This window comes from Rhinolophus sinicus, chromosome 4 (genome assembly GCF_057876585.1).
Source record: "Rhinolophus sinicus isolate RSI-liver-muscle chromosome 4, RSI-T2T, whole genome shotgun sequence".
Classification (NCBI taxonomy): domain Eukaryota; kingdom Metazoa; phylum Chordata; class Mammalia; order Chiroptera; family Rhinolophidae; genus Rhinolophus; species Rhinolophus sinicus.
The window spans coordinates 64,680,016-64,700,898 of record NC_142504.1 but is presented as its reverse complement, the minus strand read 5'-3'; the positions used below and the strand labels follow the sequence as shown (position 1 = coordinate 64,700,898).

The window sequence follows — 20,883 nt, the reverse complement described above, 5'->3', positions numbered from 1 at the left end:
ATATAATGACAGTTTTACTTCCTCCTTACCGATTTGGATGCCTTTTATTTCTTTTTCTTGTCTGATTGCTTTGGTTAGTACTTTCAGCACTATGCTGAATAGAAGTGGAGAAAGTGGGCAACCTTGCGTTATTCCTGATCTTAAGGGGAATGGTTTTAGCTCTTCCCCATTGAGTATGATGTTAGCTGTGGGTTTCTCATATATGGGCTTTATTATGTTGAGATATGGTCCCTCTGCTCCCACTTTCTGAAGAGTTTTTATCATAAATGGCTGCTGGATTTTGTTAAATGCTTTTTCTGTATCTATTGATATGATCATATGATTTTTATTTTTCATTTTGTTAATGTGGTGTATCACATTAATTGATTTGCAGATGTTGAACCACCCTTGCATACCAGGAATGAATCCCACTTGATCATGGTGTGTGATCTTTTTAATGTATTGCTGAATTTTGTTCGCTAATATTTTCTTGAGAATTTTTGCCTCAATGTTCATTAGGGATATCGGCCTGTAGTTTTCTTTTTTGTAATGTCTTTGTCTGATTTGGGGATCAGGGTGATAGTGGCCTCATAAAAAGTGTTTGGGACCCTTCCCTCCTTCTGGATGTTTTGGAATTGTTTGAGGAGAATGGATGATAATTCTTTTTTGAATGTTTTGTAAAATTCACCTGTAAAGCCATCTGGTCCAGGGCTTTTGTTTGTTGGGAGCCTGATTACTGATTCAATTTCCCTGAAGGTAATCAGTCTTTTCCCTTTCTTCTTCTTTTTTTTTTTTTTTTTTTGGGGGGGGGGGGAAGGGGAACAGGACTTTATTGGGGAACAGTGTGTATTTCCAGGCCTTTTTTCCAAGTCAAGTTGTTGTCCTTTCGATCTTAGTTGTGGAGGGTGCCGTTCAGCTTCAAGTTGTTGTCCTTTCAGTCTTAGTTGCAGAGGGCATAGCTCAGCTCCAGGTCCATTTGCCGTTTTCTAGGTGCAGGGGGCACAACCGACCATCCCTTGCGGGAGTTGAACCGGCAACATTGTGGTTGAGAGCCCGCGCTCCAACCATCTGAGCCATCCGGGAGGCAGCTCAGCTCAAGGTGCCGTGTTCAATCTTAGTTGCAGGGGGTGGAGCCCACCATCCCTTGCGGGACTCAAGGAGTTGAACTGGCAACCTTGTGGTTGAGAGCCCACTGGCCCATGTGGGAATCGAACCGGCAGCCTTCGGAGTTAGGAGCATGGAGCTCTAACCGCTTGAACCACTGGGCCGGCCCCTTTTCCCTTTCTTCTTGAGTTAGCCTTGGAAGGTTGTATGCTTCTAGAAAATTGTCCATTTCTTCCAGATTGTCTAGTTTGTTGGCATATAGTTACTCATAGTTATTTCTTAAAATTTTTTTGTTTCTGTGGTGTCTGTTGTCACTTCTCCTCTTTCATTTCTGATCTTATTAATTTGGGTCCTCTCTTTTTTTTGATGAGTCTGGCTAAAGGTTTGTCGATTTTGTTTATCTTCTCCAAAAATCAGCTCTTGGATTCGTTGATCTTTTGTATTGTATTTTTGGTCTCTATTTCATTTATTTTCGCTCTGATCTTTATTATCTCCTTCCTTGTACTCCCTTTGGGCTTATTATGCTGTTCTTTTTCCAGATCCCTTAAGTGTGAAGATAACTGGTGATTACTGATTTTTCTTGTTTCTTTAGGTAGGCCTGCAATGCTATGAATTTCCCTGTTAGGACTGCTTTCACTGCATCCCATAGATTTTTGGGTCGTCGTGTATTCATTTTCGTTTGTCTCGAAATATCTTTTGATTTCTTCCTTTATCTCATTGTTGATCCGATCATTATTTAGTAACATGTTATTTAGCTTCCATGAATTTGTGTGTCTTCCAGTTTTTTTCCTCTGGTTGATTTCTAATTTCATAGCACTGTGGTCAGAGAAGACAATTGGTATGATTTCAGTTTTCTTAAATTTATGAAGACTTGTTTTGTGGCCTAACATGTGGTCTGTCTTGGAAAATGTTACATGTGCACTTGACAAGAATGTGTATTCTGCAGCTTTGGGGTGAAATGCTCTGAAAATATCGATTAAATCCAGCTGGTCCAATGTGTCATTTAAGGCCGTTGTTTCCATATTGATTTTCTGTCTGGAAGACCTGTCCTTGTTGTCAGAGATGTGTTGAAGTCCCCTACTATGATAGTGTTACTGTTGATCTCTGTCTTTATGTCCGCCAATATCTATTTTACATATTTAGGTGCTCCTATGTTGGGTGCATAGATGTTTCTAGGGTTATGTCCTCTTGTTGGATCATTCCCTTTATTATTATGTAGTGCCCATCTTTGTCTTTTAATATATTCTTCATTTTAAAGTCTATTTTGTCTGATATAAGTATTGCAACTCCAGCTTTTTTCTCATTTCCACTTGTATGGAACATCTTACTCCAACCCTTCACTTTGAGCCTGTGTGTGTCTTTCATCTGAGGAGAGTCTCTTGTATATAGCACATATAAGGGTCTTGCTTTCTTGTCCACACAGCCATCCTATGTCTTTTGATTGGAGCATTTAATCCATTTACATTTAAAGTGATTATTGATAGATACCTAGTTATTGCCATTTTTTAATTTGTAGTTAGATTATTTTCATCTTTTTTCTGCTTACAGAAGCCTTTTAATATTTCCTGCAATGCTGGCTTGGTGGTAATAAATTCCTTTAGCTTATTCTTCTCTGGGAAGCTCTTTATCTCTCCTTCAATTTTAAATGATAGCCTTGCTGCTGGATAAAGCAATCTAGGTTGTAGGCCTTTGTTTTTCATCACTTTGAGTACCTCCTGCCTCTCTCTACAGGCCTGAAATGTTTCTTTAGAAAAGTCATTTGATAGTCTTATGGGAGTTCCCTTGTATGTAACCCTGTGTCTTTTTCTTGCTGCTTTTAGGATTCTCTCTTTGTCTTTAACCTTTGTCTTTAACTTCCCTCTTTGTTTTTAAAATGTTAACTATAATGTATCTTGGTGTGGACCTGTTTGGGTTTATGCTGGCTAGAACTCTCCTCACTTCCTGGGCTTGTATGTCAGTTTCCTTCACCAGATTAGGGAAGCTTTTGGACATTATTACTTCAAATATGTTCTCGATCCCTTGCTTCCTCTCTTCACCTTCTGGTATTCCTATGATGCACATGTTGTTGCGCTTGGTGCTATCCCAGAGGTCTCTTTTAAACCATTTTCATTGTTTTTTATTCTTTTTTCTTTTTGTTGTTCCATTTGGGTGATCTCTGCTAACTTGTCTTCTAAGTCGCTTATTCAATCCTCTGCCTCATCTAACCTGCTGGTAATTCCTTCAAGTGAGTTCTTTATTTCAGTTATTGTATTCTCTAGTCATAACTGGTTGTTCATTATGATTTCTCTGTCCTTCTTTATGTCATCACTGAGCTCCTTAAACATTCTTATTATCAGTGTTCTGAACTCTGTCTCTGATAGGTTGGTTACCTGTATTTCACTTTGTTCCAATTCTGGAGGTTTCTTCTGTTCTTTTATTTGGGGCATGTTTCATTGTTTCCCCATTCTGGCTGACTCTTTGTGTTTGTTTGATGTATTAGATAGATCCCTTAGGGTCCTTAGTTTTTGCTGGGTTATCTTATGTAGTATGTGTCCTTTATATTTGACTTGCACCACTTCCCTATTCTCTGTGCATGTGCTCCAAAGGTGACTCTTGTGTTGTGTATATTGTCCTGTTAAAGTTGAGCTTTCATTGTTTTTGGCTTGTCACTAGGTGGGATTGACTCCTAGGCTCACTAGTTGTGAGACTTGGCTCTGCCCACAGCAGGATGTTCTGCTGCGTGAGGATTGACCGCTCAAATGAGGTTTGGCCTCTGTGGGCTTTTGTGCCTGTAGAGAATTCCCTCTGGGTGTGTCACTTGTAGGTCAAACCTGGTAGTACTCTGGTTTGGTCTGGAGTTTTCCTCTGGGTGTGTTGAATCTTGTGCCTCTTGGGCTGGGCCCTGGTGTAGGGCAATTTCAGAACAAAGCAAATCACCAAGCACAACAACAACAGTAACAACAAAGAACAAAACAGAAACATTCAGGTGTAAAAAACAACTGATAACCCACACTCAACACAGGCAAAAATATAAAAAATACAAAAACAAAACAAGACAAAAAAAGCAGCACCAGTCTTGGCTTAAGCCCACCAAGTAATCTCCAGGTAGTCTACCAAAGAGTCCCCTGCGTATTGTGTAGGCAAAGCTGCCCCCTTGGTGCCCAGATTGACCCTGGGACTGCAGTTCTAGATGAGAGGGGCTATGGGGTCTGGATGGTAAATTTTACAAAGTCAGTGCAGTTTCTGCTCTTGCCTGCACATATGCGCACTGAGAGTAACATAACCAGCCCTGTGCCCAGGTCTCCTTAGTCTTGGAGTACTTCTTCTGTGTGTGTGTGTGTGTGTGTGTCTGTAGGGCCAGAGATTTCTGAGCTGCTGAAAGCTCAGAGCTGCCTCTTCAACCAGCTGCTGACCCCTGAGTGTGTCTCCACAGTTGTAATTGCCCTGCCCTAGGCAGGCCAGAAAAGGTGGGGGCTGGGGATGGAGGAGTCTTTCTGTCTCCCAGCCCTACAGTGGCATATTCTTCCCAGCCTCTTCCCTGGGTCACAGCAGCGGCAAACCGGGTCTTGCCAGATCCTGAGCGCTACTGCTCCTCTGTAATCTGACACTACTCCTGTTCAGGGGCTGCTTGAATCTCTGGAAGGGCAGGGGTAGGATTGGGAGAGTGGGGGGAGGGGCCCAGGTATGCTGTTTTTGTCCTTTGTCTGACCTAGGGCCCAGCCGGAGGCCTCAGCTGAGGTTACTGCCTCAAAGACTGGATATGCTGCTCTCTCGGAAGAGGAAATCAGCTGTGGGACACAGGGAAAGAGCCCACCTCCTGGCTCTTGTGGTCTCTGTTATGTCCTGGGGCCCCCTGCATCTCCGCAGTCCTGGATGCAGGCTGTATCTCCACTCCGCTCCCTTCCCTCTTCCCCTGTTCGCCCAGCTCGCTCACCTTCGTAGGAGTCTCTTAGCTATTCTGTGTGATGAGCAGAGAGTCCTTTGATGGGTTACAGATGTTCAATTTGTGGTAAGTTCTGGAGGAGAACTCAAGAGGACCACCTCTCTGCTGCCATTCCTATGACGTCACTCCTCCTTAAGCATTCTTATAATCAGTGTTTTAAACTGTCTCTCGTATGTTGGTTGCCCCCATTTCATTCAGTTCCTATTCTGGAGGTTTTTCGTGTTCTTTTATTTGGGACATGTTTTTTTGTTTTCTCATTATGGCTGCTGCTCTGTATTTGCTTCTATGTATTAGGTCGATCTCTTATGTCTCTCAGTCTTTACTAGGTCGCCTTATGTAGTATGTGTCCTGTGTAGTCCAGTTGCACAGTCTCCATAGTTTCCTGTATGTGTGTTTCAGGAGTGTCCCTTGTGTGTAGTGTGTGTTCTCCTGTTGTAGTTGAGCCTTGATTACTTTTGGCATGTCAGTGGGTGGGATTGACTCCCAGGCTGACTAACTGTGAGGATTGGCTACGCCCACAGTGTATGAGCTGCTCTGTGGGGGTTGACCCCTCAGAGGAGGCTTCACCCCTACAGGCTCTTGTGCCTATTGAGACCCACCCCCTTTGGGTATGCTGCTTGTGGGGCTAACCAGGTAGTGCTCTGGTGTGGTCTGAGGCTGGCCTCTGGGTGTGTTGTTTCCGGTGTCTCTTGGGTGGGGCTCCTGTGCAGGGCAATTTCAACCTTGCCTGTTACCAGCCCACCGCTACTTGTTGATAGGAACCTCAAAGCTATATGTGGTTTGCTGCTGCCTGTACTGGACCTGGAAGTATGTGTGGGTGGCTTCACTGTGAACTGAGGCTGACTGCTACCAATAGTGGGCCTGAGGCAGCTTAGCAAAAGGTTCAGGTATCCTAGGCCTATTGCCACCCTCCAGCTGCCTGTAATGCCCAGCTGTTGAAAAAGCATCCTTAGGGGCGCATGCTTGGCTGGTTGACCTGGTGTTGAAGGTGCCCTCAGTAATTCAGCACTAGCTGGGCGGGGTGGACTTCAAGGGTGTCACGAGACATGACCAGTGGTTTTTACAAAGTTAGTGCTGATTCAGTTCTTATGCCAGTGCCCGGCCTGTGACTACCTTGCACAGTGCCCTCGAGAACACTACAGCCAGCCTCAAGCTTGCAAATTCCTGAGAGCTGCTCCCAAGTGGCTGTGGCACAGATTTGAGATCACTGTCCACCATCACAATCCCCCATGGGCCATTGCAGATTGTCCACTGCAGTAAAAAACCTCCTCCACAGTTTGTGGGGGCAGGGATGGCCACATAGGCGCAACAGAGTATCCCCAGTGCACAGAGCATCCCTGGTGATACAGCTCTAGGTGGGCGGGGTGGGGATCCAGGGAGCTAAGGGGTGTCAGTGGTTTTTACAAAGTCAGTTAAATCTCAGGCCTGCTACCAGCTCTCTACGCTGCAGCCCCAGTCTTGGGTTACTGCCCACCAGCAAACGTTTCCTGGGCTACCACAGGCCCTCCACCTGCTTTAAACAGGCTTCTGCAGCCTGTGTGGCAGGGCCAGCAGCCTAGCAGTCAAGAGTTTCCCAGGTAATATAGTACCAGCTGTGTGGAGGGTGGGGACCCAGGGCATCATTAAGGCAGTGCACACCCGCAGATTCCACAAGACCAATGCAGTCCCAGACTTGGCCCTTTGGGGGAGGGCTTAAACCTGCAGAGATCCAACCCCCCCCCCCCCCCCGATCCATAAGCCACACGTGTATCAGGCGCCACGAAGGGACAACAATGGCTGCCATCCCTCCAGCTCCCACACCGAAACCACTCAATTCAGTCCTTCCCTGCACATCCCTGGGCCTCCCAAGCTGCCACCCCTTCCGCCAGAGAGCAGGTGAGTGCCTGCGAGCAAGCAAGTCCCTGTGCCAGCTCTACAAGAGACCGTCTGGGTTTCCAGCTGCCTTCTGCCCCACTGGGAAGGGCAGACAGAGTCCTCGCTGATTTTCACTATCAGATGCTGTGGGAACTCCTCTTCCTGGAACTCCTCCCCTGTGCTGGGGAGCCCAGCATGGGGCTGGGGGGCACCTCTCTCTTCAGGGAGGACCTCTGCCACCAAAGTGTCCCTTCCGGCTTTCATGCTCTATCTGTGGATTTGGAGTCAGCCTGTTTCTCATCTCTGCTCCTCCTGCCAGACTTGATGTGGCCTCTTCTTTATATCCTTAGTTATAGGGGTTCTCTTTAGTGTTCAGATGATTCTGGAGGTTGATTGTTCTATGATTTTTGGTGTGATCCTGAGGTGTAGTAGGAATAGCATGTACCTAATCTGCCACCTTGGACCTAATTTTGTATCATTTTAAGTCACTAAGTTTCGTGGGGTTTTTTTTCAATTTTTAGAAATCTCTTTTTCAGGAGCATTTTCTCAAACTGTCGGAATTTTGCTTCCTGGCAATTGTCATCAGTTTGGCTCAAACTCTTATAAGCATTCTCTTAAAAAAAAAATCTCTTTTTCATCTCTATTTCTTGTAAAGCGTGGTGTATTGTGTTTATTCATTCTGTATTCATTTAGTTTAATCATCTGGACTGAAACGTTTTCTGATTCTTTCCTATGTTCTATCCTCTTGTTGACATAAGAAACGTCCAAACCTGTAGGGAAGTTTAATGAGTTTATTTGAGCCAAACTGATGACAATTACCAGGAAGCAAAATCTCAATGGATTTTAAAAATGCTCTGGAGAATGGCAGTTTTGCAGCTTATTTTATAATTAGAATTAAAGGAGGAGACATAAGGACGGTTACATGAAATCCATTGGTGGTAGATTAAGGGGGTGGGAGAAAGCAAAGCAGGGAAATCTCTGGGATTGGATAAAAAGTAAAATGGAGAGACATGTACTTCTTTTACATTGGTGGGTACAGGATAGTTAATAATTAATATTTACAACACGTAGAGATGGTATTCGGGGAACAAGATAACAATGAGAGGTTCTGTGGTCTCATGCTCTTGTGCAGTGGGCTGTACCCTGAGGGGCCTGGGAAAAAGTATTACTTTGACATTCCAAGGTTATGTTATCTTAGATGCAAGGAGACAATAAATAGGCTCACTTAAGGTAAAGATTGACCTTTGTCAAGGAAGCTACAGGCCAAGGATGTGACTACCGGACATGACCCGCTTTTAGTTAGGAATTTTTATGTTCAGACCATCCTACGTGGTTAAATTTGGTCTCTGACTTTGTAGGGCCCACCATGTGGGCCTCCACATACTAAACCTGTGGTTGTCAGGTTTATCATGTGGCCCCTTTTTCATCCACACCCTCTACTTTTGAGTTACACTGTTCTTTCATATATTTTTTATTTCTTTTACATAAAGCTACATCTGTTTTGTGGACCAATCTTTCTGACATTCTTTGATTAGAGAGATATTATTCTGCTCCTGATTTTTTTTTATGATAATTGTGTATGGAATTCAACCATGATTCTTTTTCTTTTACTTATTTCTACTAGAAATCTATATTCCTGAACTTTGGAGTTGGGAGTGCTGGGTTAGTCAAGACAGTTTTTGTAGTTTCACAGCTCTAGAGCTCCCTCTTCTGTGTTTCTGAAAAGTGTCCAAAAAAATTGGCCTTGTCCTTAGATTTTATTTATTTTATTTATTTTTTTGGCCCTGTTCCCCTCTTTCACTGTAATCTGGATCAATTCTCTTTCCATTGCCCCTGTTATTCCATCTAGTGAACTTGGAATTCACTCCCATACATTTCTACTCAGAACTGGGACCTGCCCTAAGAGGCCCTGGTAAGTCACTTAAAAGAGATCATAGGGCTGGTCAGGTTTCTACCTTCAGACCTTACTTCGCACCCCATATCAGGGACCCATGAATTGATGTGTGCACAGCTCTTCTCACATTGGCCCAAACTGGTTTCCAGTGAGTGGCTGTTAGTGATTGTGAGGTTCTCCTGTTCTCAGGTCCAATAGATGTTCGACGCTTCTCTCTTTTTTCCTGATACCACGATGCCACACTGTCTAGTAGCTGTTGGAAGTTTGCTCCACCCATTGTGTTTTGGGGTTTGGATACACCTTGTCAATATAGTTTTTTTGTAGATGACATCTATAATTTTGTTTGTTGCTCTCCTAGTTGTTCTGTCTGTTTTTATCGGAGGGGGTTGGGAGAGGTTCTCTCTACATGGTTACTACATAGGTTTCCAATTCTGTCTTTCCTAGGACTCTAAACAATACTCTTTTTTTCCAAATTACTTATTTTGTTTTTAAAAAATAATTTATTGAGGTGAAAGTCAAAGAATGTGAAATTAACCATTCGGTTTTTTTGTGTTTTCTTTTTAATTTTTATTGGGGAATATTGGGGAACAGTGTGTTTCTCCAGGGCCCATCAGCTCCAAGTCGTTGTCCTTCAATCTAGCTGTGGAGGGTGCAGCTCAGCTCCAAGTCCACTTGCCATTTTCAAACTTCGTTGCAGGAGTCACAGCCCACCATTTCATGTGGGAATTGAACAGATAACCTCGTTGTTGAGAGCTCACACTCCAACCAACTGAGCCATCCAGCCACCCCTCCGGCAGCTCAGCACCAGCTCATTGTCTTCAATCTAGTTGTGGAGGGCGCAGCTCACTGGCCCATGTGGAAATTGAACCAGCAACCCTGTTGTTCAGAGCTCGCGCTCTAACCAACTGAGCCATCCAACCGCCCTGAAATTAACCATTCTAAAGTGAACAGTTCAGTGGCAATACATTCACAATGCTGAGCATTTTTGCACTCTCCAAGGTAAAACCCTGTAGCCATGAAGCACTCTTCCCACTCCCTCTCTGCCTACTTCTACCCCCAACCACCAGTCTTGTTCTTAGTACTTATATTTCTAAGTTAAATAAAATTAAATTTTATTTCATATGAATAGCTCTTAACGAATATTCATATGAAAAAAGCTTAACGGTCTATGAGATGTCTGAAAGAATTAGGACACGTGCATAAAAATATATGCTGGCATAAGCGTTGTCACAGGAGCTTTACATTTAGCAAAACCAGCTGATGTGCAGAGGGGATATTGTCCAGATTTTAAAGCAGTCGCCTTTTTCTCCATTAGTATATATTTCAATGTGTACATGAAACTTGCTTCTCTTGCTGTTAAGTTGTAAAATTTCTCTTAAGACAACAGTGTTCTTTGATATTGAGTATTCTAACTTTGCTCAAAAAGAGTTTTCAAACTGTTGGAAGTCACAGACTGTTTTTTTACCCTAAAATCTATTTATTGATACAGATGCCCTACTTCAAAATCTACTATTAGATTTTTCTTTAATTGTGGAAAATATATATAACAAAATTTGCCATTTTAACCATTTTAACTGTATAATTTAGTGGCAGTAATTACATTTGCAATGTTGTGCAACCATCACTACTATCTATTTCCAAAACTTTTATCTCTGTACCCATTAAGCAATAGCTGTCCATTTCCCACAGACATACCCATAAAGACACAGATTATTTTAAATTTTAAAAATATTAGCATTTGTCTAAGAACTAAAATATTCTAAATATAGGATAAATGGTAATAAAATGCAAAAACCATAATAATTGTGGATAACTAGAAATAATCATAATATAAGAAGCTGTTAAGTAAAAGAGATTGTAATTTTTACATTTTTTTATCTGAGGCAAAATAAAACAAAGCATTTTGCCTGTAGGTGGCAGCACTCAGACTTCTTTTACTCTGTTCTAAATTTCATTTGGGGAAAAATATGTTAGCAAGAGTGAGAAAGAATAGGTACATTGCAGCTAGAAGAAGAGGAAGGAAATGGGTACAGAGATATCTATTCAGAAATTGAAAATTATGGGAAGAAACTCTTTCTTCACATAATCCCCACTCGTGCTTGAGTTTAAGTCTGGGCCTCACCATTTAAGGGCTGTATGACCTCATGCAGGTCACTTCTCTAAGCTTGGTCTCCCCAGATGTGAAACAAGGGCAGTGAGATAGCGAATGTGGTAGAGGAATGAAAGCATACATGGACGTGTCTGGAAGAGAGTAAGGGCTTGGTAAATGTGAGCAATTACTGTTTCTAACACTTTGCTAATTTCTCTTATGAAATAGCCCAGTGGCACTTAGTTTGAAAATTCCTGCTCTTCCTGTATCAGCCCTGTATGTGGGGGTATCTGCTTGCCTAGGCTGGCACTCTTGGGACTTTTCCCTCTAGTTACTCTACAGCCAGCCCCTCCCTCTAATGAGAACAGAAGGCGTAGTCATGTCTTATGAACCTGATTAAAAGTAGATGTTTATCTACCGATAGAAATCGAATGACCAGCTTTCTAGTTTCTGGGAGGAAATCTTCAATGTCTTCTTTAATTATCAAATTCTAAAGTTTGCACACTCTTTCATTCAGAAATCCCACTTCTATTAATCTTACCTGAAAATATATCAACGTGACTGCACAAACGTATATAGAAAGAGATAGCATTGTTTATAATAACAAGAATTGAGAATGATCCTGTGTGGAGAAAGGTTAAACCAATTCTTCCATTGCGTGAAATAGCGTTCAGTCGTTACAAATATGGAACCATGGTAAAAGGTATACTCGATACATTGTTATATCAAAAGAGCAAACAAACAGAATAACCTATAAAACTGTTTTTAAAAATATGATCTTAATGTACACGTGTGGATGCATGTAAGATTTGAAGTTAGGTAAGGAAATTAGAAGTAAGATTAGGCAAGATGCCATTGTTGCTTTACTCCCTTTTCCTCCGTGGCCTCCTCTGAAACAACTCATCCTGCCTCCTTGTTTTCCCTGGCGAAAATCACATGCACACAATCTAATTTCTTTTTTAAGTTAATGGGCATTCCCCAAATTATAATGTGTTATTATTCAAAAGAGTGTTTTAAACTAAATATTTATAATTCAGAATTCATTCCACCCAAAATAGTGTTGTACATAGTGATTAGATTCTTAGGCTAGCCAACAAAATTCTACTTCATTCAAAAACTCCTCCCCTAAATTTTAAACCACTAGTAATTTAACAAACAAACCCAAATAACAAAACTCTTATCAATGTTTCCTTAATGCCAATTGTCGTGCGGGGCGGCCTGCGGGGTCTCTGCTCCCGCTCCCCACATAAGAACGCAGGATATTGCTAGGCCAAAAAGGAACACCCACGGAGCCATAGGTAGGGGAGTCATACCACTATAGTCTCACTGGAGGCTGGGTTCACACAATGTGCGACCTGCTGCCCGCTTTGCTGCCAACCGACCGACTCTCCTCGACTCTCCTCCGTAGCCACGGCAGTTATATTAGTGGCCAATGGCTCACTGGTTACAGTTGACGGCCAACTAGCCACAGCTGATGGCCATCTACTACCCGAGCCAGCACCTTTCCACGAGGCCAAGAGCCTGGAAACTGCTCTTTGGGGGTCTGTCCCCACACTCCACCCCTACAGGGTCTGGCCTCACAATCTACGCAACAAGCATCTTCCGCGAGGGGCCCTGTGCGAGGAGCCTGGAGGTGAATGCAATATCCTGGGCACAGCCAGGCTCTCTGGACACAGCCAGGGTTTCTCAGGGCACCACCAGTCCTTCTGGGCACAGCCAGACTTCCTGGGCTTCTTAGGGTACCAAAAAGGAACACCCACGGAGCCATAGGTAGGGGAGTCATACCACTATGGTCTCACTGGAGGCTGGGTTCACACGACGTGTGACCTGCTGTCTGCTTTGCTGCCAACCAACCCAGTCTCCTCGACTCTCCTCCACTCTCCTCCGTAGCCGCAGCAGTTTCATTAGTGGCCAATGGCTCAATGGTTACAGCTGCCAGCCAACTAGCCACAGCTGACGGCCACTACTACCCCAGCCAGCACCTTTCCACATGAGGCCTAGAGCCTGCAAACTGCTCTCTGGGGCTCTGTCCCCACACCAGTGTTTGAGGGAAATCATTCATTCCTTCAATAACTGTATTGAGTACCTACTGTGTTTGGCCCTGTTAATGTATTTTTCTTCAAAAGAAGTCCATTTTCCCCAGAGAAAATGACATCTCAATTTGCAGCCCAGGGAGGGTGGGGTTAGGAGTTAAAGTTTGGCAGGGTTACTGTCCATGGAGACGCTGGAGCTGCCCAGCTCCCTCATCCCTTGTTGTGGGCACTGCCCAGTGCACCCACACAGACACATGGGAGGCGCATTAGCTCAGCATTGGTGCTGGGGGTACCTGGAGGAATGATTCAGACCTCCCAAAGGCAGGTAGTTTTGGTGTGGAGCCAAGTGGTTTTCGGAAAGTGTTTAAAGTATAAAATGAGCGCCTCTGATTTAAGAAAAGGGGAAAATGGGTATAGATTCTCTCTGAGAAGAGAGTGCCTTCTCGCTGATCATCTGGTCCATCAGTGAGAGATGACTTTGCAGATGTCGACATGGGATTGGGCCACTAAGTGAAATAGTTTGTGTGGTGTGTGTCCCCCCCACTTCATGGAGTGTTCTGTTCTCTGAGCACACCTGCTATGGCTGATAATGCCTGATCAACGGGCCTGACAAGACATGACAGACTACACTTGGTTGTTTTTGGGTGTGTGGCACAGCAAGGACAAGCTGCTTGTCCCCCACCAGGGAGTCAGGCACAGGAAGGGAGCCTGGTCACGTCCCCCCACGCCCATGGGCTGGCTTCCTGGCACAGGCAGCCCGCCACTCCCATCACAGGAATTGTGGGGTTGGTGTAAGCATCTCGCTGCTCTCTGCTGAGGCCACACAGCGACAGTGTCAACCTTTATGCTGAGAGGGTTACTCTTCAGGACTCCCTTTCCAAAGATACTACTTAAAAGTTGCTTTTTCCACAGGGATGATATTTCCATCTCTGTGGTCACAGCAGTTAGAGAAAGGTTTTTAAAGATACTTTTATTTGATGAGACATTTTTTTTCTTCAGACATTGGGCAGTCCCACTTTGGAGTCATTTTGTTTTTATCTGTGATTGAATGATGGTGATTTTCATAACGCACCAAACTCTTCCAGGTTCTTCATGCTAACTATTCCTGAAAAGAGAGAGAACTGAAAAATCTGCTCCCTCTGAAATCTGAATCAGAAAGTGCCTTTGAAGGAATGATGATGGGATAGTGTGTGGATTTTGTTTCTCTCTCTTACTACGTCCTTATTTTTCAACATAGCTATCAGAAAAACTTTATAGCATAAACCAGTCAAAAGATTCTAAAAGGAATAAGAGGCTGATATTTGAAGTTTGCTTCAGGGAAAACCCGGACTATTCAGTTAGAACCAAGACTTCGTTTTTCTGATTATGGGACATTCTTTCTATTACAGATCTTTCAAAGGCCTTGGTTCTAACAGAAATTGGTCCCAAACGTGACCCTGCTACTCTGAAACTGTTCCTGAGCAACATGGAGAGGTTACTCCACGCCAAAGCTCATGGGTATGACTCTTCAGTTCCTGGAACACCCTGGGGCCAAGGGGGAAAGTGACAAACACAGTCTTGCTACAGACTCCCCAGGGACTGAAAGAGGAAAAGATCCCTGTGACAGGAGCAAGAATACACACAGCGTGTGCTGTGGCCCAAGGGGTCACGTGGTTCTGCATTGTCCAGTATGTGAGTTCATGCAGCCAGCTGTTAGAAAACAGACAGAGGACCTTGTGCCTTTCTGAGCAGCTTTGAGAAACCAAGGAACTGATCTCAAGCCACCCACCCAGCGAATCCTGTATGTCCTTAGAGCCCTCCTAAATGAACTTCCTCTAGTAAACATTTAGAAAAATAAATCCAGGTCAATCCTCCTTATCTCCTGTCCTCCCTCTAGGTCTGTGCTGTAGCTACTGGCCACATGAGGTGATTTAAATTTAAGTTAGAGTTCAGTAGAGTTAAAAAATATATTTCAAGTGCCCAGGAGACACAGGTGGCTAGTGGCTACCACAGTGCAGAATGTTTCCATCATCGCAGAAAGTTCTACTGGACAGTGCTGCATTGGGTGCTAGATGTTGAATCTAGAGTTTGTTGGTAGAAGCCCTGTGGCTCATTTCTAATGACTGGAAATGCCCAACAGAGGGGATGATTTTGGATAAAGTAAGCATGCACACTATTTAAGAACAATCCAACTTGCACACGGTGCTACTCACACGTGCATTGCTCTCTTCCCTCTCCAGGGTCCGAGTAATCGGGAGCTCCACCTTGGCTCTCTGCCACTTAGCCTCGGGGGCCGCAGATGCCTATTACCAGTTTGGCCTGCACTGCTGGGACCTGGCCGCCGCCACCGTCATCATCAGAGAAGCGGGGGGAATTGTGATGGACACCTCAGGTGAGCCCCTTTGACCCTTGGCCCACCCTCGGTCCCCAGGGATACAACAGCGGAGACTAGACTGAGTAACGCTTCCAGACTGAATATCCCCCACCTCCTCAGAGTCTACTGGTGAGAGACCAGGCGAGGGCCTTGGAAAAGCAGTAGGCCAACACCTTCCCACACTTCTTGCCTTCCTGTTCTATGCATCTAGGCATGAAAATAGACCCTAGGGTCAGGATATATGGCTGGATCAGAACAGACCACCGCTTTACATTTATATAGCATTTGACAGTTTTCGAAGCACATACATTCCAACCCCACAAGATCCGATGAGACTGACAGAGCAAGTATCATGCTCCCCAGTCAATGAAGAGGAGGCTCTGTAGCTCAGTGTTGGGTCAGCACCGTGTATAGTGTGGGTGCCCTGTGAAGTTTTAGAATAGATCCAAAAGGTGACCTGTTCCTTCTGCTTCAAGGTCATGAAGTCCCAGTGACTGACCCCACGGGGTGAATCCCTTAGCATCTCTGCCCCTGTTACGTCCACTTAGCTTCGAGCAGATCACTCATCTAATGTTTAGGAATAACCAGTCAGAGGCTGGGTGAGTCCTTTTATACCCTATTCCCTCCTAGCTTTTTAGTTTGTTAGCGAAAATACTGGGGCTCCCTTTTAACTATTGGGTATGTGTAAGGGGTATTTTGTCATTTGATTTCTACTTTTTTCCTTTCTCCTCTGAAAGGCCTTAATTGAGCTACCAGAAAGGTATAAAACTGAAGAGTTACCAGCCGTAGGTGGCAAGGCCAAGCAGGCTACTTTCAGATTAATAACAAGTCTGACACTGAATTTAATCGCGTGAGCATCCAAGTGTGCGCAGAGGGCACCAGCAAGGCCATTAGTCCTATCCCTTCTCCCCAGGAGGATAGGATGCAGGACTTCATTGTCCACCACCAGCTGCCTGGTCCCCAGAGCAGCCACATCAGGTTGCCAGTCAGAAAGGCCAACTCATGAGGTCCCTGGTGCCACCCATGCAGCGCAGAGGGTGAGACCTACTCTCCACTGTCCTGGTCTAACCAGTCATTTGAATCTCAGTCTTGAATGTTAGATCTCAGACTACATTCTCCCAGCATGGCCTCCTGGATGGCATTGGTCTGTGATACTTCCATTGCACTCATACTGGGGCAGAGCAGATGCTGAAAGATGTATCCCTTGTGTCTGACCAAGCTCACATGTAGACCACACTGGTTCCGTCTTGAGTATGGCCCTAGAGCTTTGTTTTCCTTGGAATGTGTGCATGCTGAGTTGTTATCTGGGACTGTTCTGCCCTCTCCAGTAACCCAGGCGCCCTCTCCTCCCTCTCTGTCTTCAGGCGGACCTCTCGACCTCATGTCTTGCAGAGTGGTTGCTGCAGGCACCCGAGAAATGGCGACACTCATAGCTCAGGCCTTACAAACGATTAACTATGGGCGGGATGATGAGAAGTGAAGGGGAACAGAGGACAAAGAGAAATGCCACCCAAGGACTGGTTCTTCCTGGGAATGCTGAAGCTGACAGCCGATCCCCTGGGGAAGAAGTTGCCTTGAGCAGGCTGCACTCATGTCAAGTGGCTCCTGCATTCCTAACCATCCCAAAGGGAGGTGTTCTGCTAAAGCGTGTGACTCTGGTTAAATCCACGTCTTTCACTGGGATTTGGTGTTTAGTTGGTTTCTCTTTTTAATCTCACATAGCCTTTTCCAGGTTAGCACAGGTTCTTCAATCAGGGCCAAAACCCAAATCTCATGACAATTGATAATTCAGTCTCAATTTTTTTTCCAGAATGCAAATCTCAGGTAATAAGGCTTTAGAACTGCTGATAAAGCAGACTTGTTCTCAGGCCCTCCCCCATGGTACTTCAGAATGTAATAAATCAAAATAATGGCGCTCTACTGAACTGTTTCCCTCCATAAGTATGTCACCTGTTTCCCCAAACAACACCCAAAACCCACAGCTGTAGATGCATTTAAGACTCTAATGATGACTATTAGGAGGATAATACCTAGAGACAGAGGATTTTCCTTAGCCAGGGTTAAGGAAACCAGTTAGTATCAAATAAATCAAAGCATGCACCTGATGAGGTATCAGTCTGCTTTGGCCAAGTAGCTTGTTCATTGATTTCTTATATTTGAGTTTCCACAAGACAAGAGCTGATCCAGGTAGACTCCTCCTTATTTAGCCAACAAGTAATCTAAAGCAATTCTATGATATAAAACCACCTTAGCAACAGAGCCTAGGGACTTTTGTTGTACAGCTGTGGCCTTAGCAATACACTCAGCAGTGGTTGCCAGAGTTAAGGATAAGATTCTGATCACATAGTCATTTGTACTAACTCAAAGCCAAGGAAGAAGGGACTGTCCAGATAACACCCATCCAGAGGGGTTGGCATTCTGCTGATAAATTTCTCTTTGGTTGATAGTATAAATTCAAAGGAGTAGGCCCATGCTGAGTTTCTGAGGTATTATGAAGAGACAACGAATGGAATAGTAAATGCAGCAAGAACACATTGTCCTTTCATCTTGCAGCTGTCAAGACAATGAGTTGCTGAAGCATAGAGACCATTGCCAAAACCTCCATATATAAAGGAGTAGCCAGGGGGTGTATATATGGCTCCCTCATAAGTATTAGCATTTATGGACCCATTGGTTGGTATAAAGGTTTTAGCATCATTTAACGAAGACTCAAATACTGTATTAGCACGTATTGAAAGACCACCTAAATATACGGACCTGACAGCAAGCCTACAAATGGTTTGTCTGGTTTACACTGGCTGCTCTGTAGTGCCTTTTATTTATATATTCAGTAAATCTCATTTTCCCAGGGTTGTGTTAAATTGAGACAAGGAATAGAGGGTATTTGGATTTAGTATTATAACTTTATGAAAGGGACCTGTATAACAATTGAAGCATACAGTGGCATTTGGGATTCCAGTGAAATTACTTATAGGGTTAATAAAAGGTCTCTGTTCATATACTGATTTTGGTTTAGCGTGACAAATATAACTGTTAAGTTTCCTGCACTAGCTATTGTTTGGGAAATCCTAATTATAGTGTCATCTTCCCAGGCATTATTAGAGAGAAAAAGCAGATAGCAAATAGAAGGGATAAAGAGTTTATATTGGAGATGAAGATCTTCGTCCATCATCATGGAAGAACTGTCCAAGATATCTTCTGCTTCTGGGGAGGAACCTCCGGGGTCAGTTTTAACTTTAGGTCTCTGGCTGGTTTGCAGTTCAAGAGTCTGGAGGAGCCCTTTTCAATTGGGAGCTGTGGACCGAAGGTTCAAGTCTCTGAAGTTTGGCTGCCATCTGGGTAGTGAGGATAACGTGGTATTGTTCATTCCAGTGAGATTCAAGGGCAATGTTTCTTAGGCGTTGTTTCTAGAAGACCCGCTCTCCAGGTTCTAAGTTGTGGAAAGTTCAATCTTCTGTAGGAGGATCATGGAAAATTTCCTTTACCTGAATACTCTTTGCATAATGCATTAAAGCTTTACAATACTGAGTCATCAGAATTTATAAATACAGGAGACACATATGGTCCTATCATCAAAGGCATAGTTCTTCCTGTTACTATTTCATAAGGTGTTAATTTATGCTTTCCCATGGGTGTTGATCCGATTGCCATCAAAACCAATGGTAGAATTTTTGGCAAGGGCAGGCCAGTTGATTCTGTTAATCTAGCCAGCTTTAGTTTTAAGTTACCATTTGTCTGTTTGACTTTACCAGATGACTGAGAACAGTAAGACAAATGATAATGCCATTGTGTCAGCAGCACCTTATTTAATTGTTTAATTATTTGTCTGGAAATGAGTTCCCCCTCTCACTGGCGATTTCTCCAGGGATACCCCATGAAGTAAATATATTTTCTACAAGTTTCTTAGCCATGATTTTGGCATCAGCCTTTCTGCATGGGAAAGCTTCAGTTCATCCTGAGAACAATTACAAGAACTTATTGACAACCCATTACAGAGGCAATTGAATGAAATCCACTTGTAAGTGTTCGAATGGGCTAGTAGGTTGTGGGGAGGCTCTATCTAATACCTTAATAGTCTTTCCAGGGTTATGGGTTTGATGAGTCAGATGTTGGTTATAAACCAATTTTTTAAGCCTGGAGTAGTCACCCCACCAATACTTTTTCATAATTTTGATCATTTTATCTGTACCATGATGAGTTACAGAATGTAGAGCTTTTGGTAATAATGGCGCTTTTAAGGACTTAGGAAGAACCAGGAGAACATTTGGGCCTTCAATGAGTCGTCATTTAATATTAAATTTGTACTCTCGTTGGCCCCAACATTGTTGTTTCAGCTCAGGTGCCTCATTTTGTCTTATATATACATTAGAAATAATTTGGCTAGAAACAATCTTAAGGAATTCATTCAAGTTGCATATTGGGACAATTTTAGTGCTGGCTGATTTACCATGGAAGTCTGTTAGAACATGTCCTTGATACGCAGGTTCTGTTTTTCTAGTTAAAATTAAATGCACTTTAATTTTAATAATTGCAATTCAGTTAGGCAATAGAATGGCAGAGAGCAATTAATTTACTTGGAGTCCATTTTTTATTGGGTTTCCACTAGAAGTGAGGAACTCTCTGTTTCCATAATATACCAAAGTCATGGACCACCCCAAAGGCTTATCTGCTGTTTGTATAAATGCTTGCTGATTTTCCTTTGGATAGCTGACAAGCCTGAGTGAGTGTGTGCAGTTCTGCTGGTTAAGCAGATTTAAATTGGGAAAGGGATCCCCTTTCCAATAGCTCAGTTGTTACAACATATCCTGCTTGATATTTTCCTTTTGCTCATAGCATTGGACCCGTCAACGAAGCTTATCAAGTCTGGTTGTCTAATGGTGTGTCCTGGAAGTCCATGTGAGGGCTCAATAACTGATACCATATCTACACAGTTATGGTGATTTGTGCCATTGTCAGGTAAGAGTAGTAAGGTAGCAGGGTTAAGCAAGTTGCAGCACTTAAGACAGAAGTTAAAGGTGAAAGGAGAAGGATCTCATAAAATGTTAGTCTACTTGCTGAAAAATGTTGAGTCTGATCAGTTTAATAGGCTCTCAACAGTATGAAGTACTTGTTAGTACAAGTCATATCCTAATACCATCAATTTAGCTGCTATGGCTACTGCTTTCAAACAGTGTGGATATGCTCTGGCTACTAAGTCTGATTATGAGCTACAGTAATAGGTCTGTGTTTTCCCCCATGTTCTTGTGTTAGAACTCCTAGAGCCTGGTAATCCTGCTTGTGCACAAGTAAGGTGAAAGGTTTAGTATAATTTCAGAGCCTTAGGGCTGGAGTCTATTGCAGGACTAATTTTAATCAGCTAAAAGCTTGCTTATGATTATCTTCCCAGGGTCAGGACTCTGAAATTGAGTTCCCTATAAGCTCATACAGGGAAGAGGCGGTCAAAGAAAAATTTGAAGCCCAAGATTTACAAAATCCTGCAAATCCAAGCAAACTCCTTTATTGTTTAGTTGTAGGTTCAGGCAAGTTTTAGATGGTCTTTATTCTTCAGGTGAGAGGGAAATGCCTTCTGCAGTCAAATCCTGTAGTGGATCTTCTCTTCTGAGAATTACAGTTTTTCCTTGGAGGCCTTATGGCCTTTACAATCTAATTACTGTA

The 20,883-nt window shown here is 43.5% G+C and overlaps 1 protein-coding gene across 3 annotated transcripts in view; it reads left to right on the top strand.

Annotated features, from left to right (window-relative positions):
• The window catches only part of IMPA2 (inositol monophosphatase 2), a 61,039-nt gene extending 43,891 nt beyond the window's left edge, over nucleotides 1-17,148 (top strand). For 2 of the 3 annotated variants that reach the window (XM_019711363.2, XM_019711364.3), the window contains 3 exons: nucleotides 14,264-14,372; nucleotides 15,095-15,246; nucleotides 16,593-17,148. In XM_019711363.2, coding sequence (XP_019566922.1) covers nucleotides 14,264-14,372; nucleotides 15,095-15,246; nucleotides 16,593-16,708 — 377 coding nt within the window. In that variant the 3' untranslated portion in view covers nucleotides 16,709-17,148. Of the gene's footprint in view, nucleotides 1-14,263; nucleotides 14,373-15,094; nucleotides 15,247-15,704; nucleotides 15,755-16,592 lie in introns of those variants that run through there. The other variant, XM_088797897.1, reaches the window with a different exon arrangement.
• Nucleotides 17,149-20,883: the final 3,735 nt, after the last annotated feature.